Source organism: Triticum aestivum, chromosome 3B, assembly GCF_018294505.1.
Source record: "Triticum aestivum cultivar Chinese Spring chromosome 3B, IWGSC CS RefSeq v2.1, whole genome shotgun sequence".
In the NCBI taxonomy this organism is placed as follows: Eukaryota; Viridiplantae; Streptophyta; class Magnoliopsida; order Poales; family Poaceae; genus Triticum; species Triticum aestivum.
This window is the reverse complement of record NC_057801.1, coordinates 724,168,002-724,171,737: the sequence shown is the minus strand read 5'-3', so window position 1 is coordinate 724,171,737 and position 3,736 is coordinate 724,168,002. Positions and strand designations below refer to the sequence as shown.

General features: G+C 52.0%; 1 protein-coding gene across 1 annotated transcript; it reads left to right on the top strand.

Moving 5' to 3' along the window:
- Positions 1–1,272: 1,272 nt before the first annotated feature.
- LOC123066216 (transcription initiation factor IIB-like) lies at positions 1,273–2,596 on the top strand. Its single transcript, XM_044489350.1, has one exon. The coding sequence runs from the start codon at positions 1,341–1,343 to the stop codon at positions 2,391–2,393; it is 1,053 nt and encodes a 350-aa protein (XP_044345285.1). The 5' UTR covers positions 1,273–1,340; the 3' UTR covers positions 2,394–2,596.
- The last annotated feature ends 1,140 nt before the right edge of the window (positions 2,597–3,736 follow it).

The window sequence follows — 3,736 nt, the reverse complement described above, 5'->3', positions numbered from 1 at the left end:
GAAACGAGTCTTGATCACGCGAGATGCAGGAGGATGACACAAGAAGATATGTAGATTCAGGCCCCTTACGATGGAGATAAAAACCCTATGTCATGTTCTCTGGAGATAGTGTCTCTTGTGTATGAATGTGTGCGTGCAGAAGTTCTGAATCTGCAAACTGTCGCCAAGGAGATGCTTATATAGATTTCGCTACCCCCTTACCTTCTGCGTCACAAGTCAATTAATATAGCAATTATGTCGCCCACCATCTACTGCAACGGGCACCTTGATACACTAGTAATGGCAGACTCTTATGATTAGGGAAACGTCCTAATCAATGCTTCGGGTCGTCGCGCTTCTTTTGTTCGAGTGAAGAATCAGCCGAATGGATTCATGTTCTTCCTTCCAAATGGATCTCCGTTTGGGTGTCCCCCGAGTGAGTAAGCCTCCATTATGTTGGTCAACATTCCGTTACTTGGTGAATGTGGACCTGGGCTCCCATGGGCTTTCCCTAGGTCCATTCATTGTGAGCCCCCCCCCAGTAGGAGACGACCTCATCACCCTCCCCATTCACATGCAAACCCTGATCGTGCTAGAGCCAGTAAGGAGCGGGAAAGGTAGGACAAAATCCATATCTCCACCGTCGGCGCAGCCCGGAGACTCTACACACCCATCCAAATCCAAGGATAGGATGAACCATTGACCATGACGTAGTACGTCAGTATTGGCACGCTCCAGCAGCGACCAAAGTCAGAAGTGTAGGATGATGCAAACTCCATCTCCTAGATCAGTCACTGACAACTGTGAAGGGGACCATCGCATCGGATGGACAACCTTTCTTCCTCGTTGCCATCGCCACCATCACCACCGAAGCAGAGGCGGATCTTGGGGACCATCACATCGGATGGACAGCCTTTCATCCTCGTTGCAAAAGAATTTTTACTACACCAAATACCAAAAAAATTAATGCAACTTTAAGACTATTTGTCAAGATTATGACAATGGTTAGACCAAAACCGTAAAAAAATTCAAATTTCGACGGCACCCCAAGGCTGAGATTGTAGGTGCACCGAAGCCCAGACCCTATGGAAGGGGGAGTAGGTAGGTGGGTCTCTCTCCCGGCACTTGTTTCCCGGTCGGAATCGGAAAGAAACGCTCGTGTTGGATCCGGAACGAGACGAGGAGATGATGGATGCGGGAGTTCGAGTCGGGCCCCCACCGACCTTATCACCCACGGCCACGGGTCTATAAAAGGGGGCCATCGCGCGACGCCCAGACCCCAACCAACCGACCCAGAAGCCACACCCAAGGGAGCGCAAACCCGAAACCAAATTCAGTCCTAGCGAGCGAGAGCGGCAGCAATGGGCGACGTCGCGAACGCCATGCGCTACTGCCCGGACTGCCGCCGCGCCGTCGTGGTGGCCCTCGACTGCGCCTCCGGCGACACCGTCTGCTCCCTGTGCGCGCGCGTCCTCGGCCAGCGCTACGTCGACCAGTCCTCCGAGTGGCGCACCTTCCTCAACCAGGTCGGGGGCGTCGACGGCCGCAGCGTCGGCGGCGCCGCCGACCATTCCCCCGCCCACGCCGGCGTCACCGTCGCCTACCCCGCCGCGGGCGACGCGCATTCCAAGGCGGCCGGCGACGCCGGGACGCACGCTGGGGAGGGCGCCTCCTTGGCACCACTGCCGAGGATGCGCGGCGCGGCCGGCGCCGGTACTTCGCGGGGCGGCGGCGACGGTGCACCGAGGATGCGCGGCGCGGCGGGGCCGGTGCCCGACAGGGCGCTCGCCGAGTCCTTCCACGGCATCGACGACATGGCGGCGCGGCTGGAGCTGACGGCGGCCGTCAAGAGCCGCGCCAGGGACGTGCTGAGGAAGCTGGAGAACACCAGGGCGTTCCCCAGGGGCGGCAAGTGCCGGAACCGGCAGGCGCTCTACGCGGCCTGCCTCCACATGGCGTGCCGCACCGAGGGCACGCCGCGGACGTTCAAGGAGCTGGCGTCCGTGACGGGCGACAGCGCCACGGCGGGGGTCAAGGACATCGGGAGGCTCGTCAAGGTCATGAAGGGCCACCTCAGGGACGAGGACGGCGGGCAGGCGGGAGGGCAGATGATGATGATCGGCGCCGTGGCGCGGCCGGGCGACTACCTGCGCCGCTTCGGCTCGCTGCTCGGGATGGAGGACAAGGAGGTGAGCGCCGCGCTGGAGGCGGCGCAGAGGCTGGAGAAGAACCTGGACGTGCGGCACAACCCCGACTCCATCGCCGCCGCCGTCATGTACATGGCCATCGAGCGCGCCGGCGTCGGGAGATCCATCCGCGACGTGTCCACGGCCACCGGCGTCAGCGAGGGGACCATCAGGGAGATTTACTACAAGGACCTCTACCAGCACGCCAACATGCTGTTCGGCCAGTAAGAACGGTGAAAATATGGAAGGAAGTTTGATCAAGACTTAGCGATGTTGAATTCCTAATAATGTTGTGCGTAAATTTAGCAACAAAGTCGGCCTGGTTGTCCATATGAGATCAAACTCTAGGCCTTAGCGTTATTGTTTCTCTTCAGTTGCATTTAGTGTATGTGTTGTTTTCGGTAGCCTTCTATTTGGATTGCTTATTTGTATCCGCTGTGTGTGCATCCTTGTACTTTTATCAATCTTTCGAATAAACAACAAATGTACAACCAGAAATTGATGTCCTTGTGACTGTGGGGCGACCTAGGTACTCGGGATCCTTACTTTTGATTGCTGATATTTATCTTCCTCAAAAATTGCTGATATTTATTAGTATTGTGCAAAAAGATTACTTATCGGATCCTCCAATTAATGCATCATGGCATAAAAGGGGAATACTACTAATGCACATTACTGGTTTCCCTAAAAAACATACACTTTATTCAGGAAATTAAGGAGATCACATTAATTAACTCCACTATTTTGGAGATGAAATATATGAATTCTAAGAGTCTTATACATATTTTAAAAGGTTCTAGCCAAATTGTGTGTGCCTTAAAAGTTTCAAACAAAATAAGTCTGAGTTAATTTTGTATGTGGAACAAACCGTTGTCGATGGATTCTCTGTTTTTGGTTTGAAGAAACGGAAGTTCAATTGAAAACAAATGCAATGGTTTGAAGTTGTGTGTAGAATTACATTCACATGTCAAGTTAGTAATTTATCAACATTGCAAACATATTGACGTATATAAGTTAAAGTATGTACTCAGGGAGGAGTACCTAATTCTGAAAGCTTTTATTTTATTTTAACATGATACTCAATATTGCGATTGCAATATATTTCCATATTATTAATCGATGCCTTAACAAATAGAAACAAAATTGCCTATTTACTAATCTTACCTCTTATATAAGAGATCGTATGACCCTTGGATCAAAGAATATAGATGTCTACAATAGTTTGGGGCCATGTTAAAATATCTATAACATCTTTGTTTCTCTTATTAATTTAGTGATCTTGCACGCGCAATGCGCCTCTCACTATTATAAATCGAGTGTATGCGACCATGGATCTCTACTATTAAATGGAAATTGGTCGTTCGCTTCCTCGCCTCCAAGGTTTACTCCGGCCTACGAGCCGTTTTTTTGCCGTCGTACGTCCCCGCTGACTGCTTTTTCTTTCCTCCCGCGTGCGTTAAGCAAAAACCAGAAAAACAAATAAACGAGGGTGCGCGCACACACGCATACACCTCATTCCCAATCCTCCGCCGTGCCTCCCCACGCGCTCCCACACCACCTTTCCCCACGAC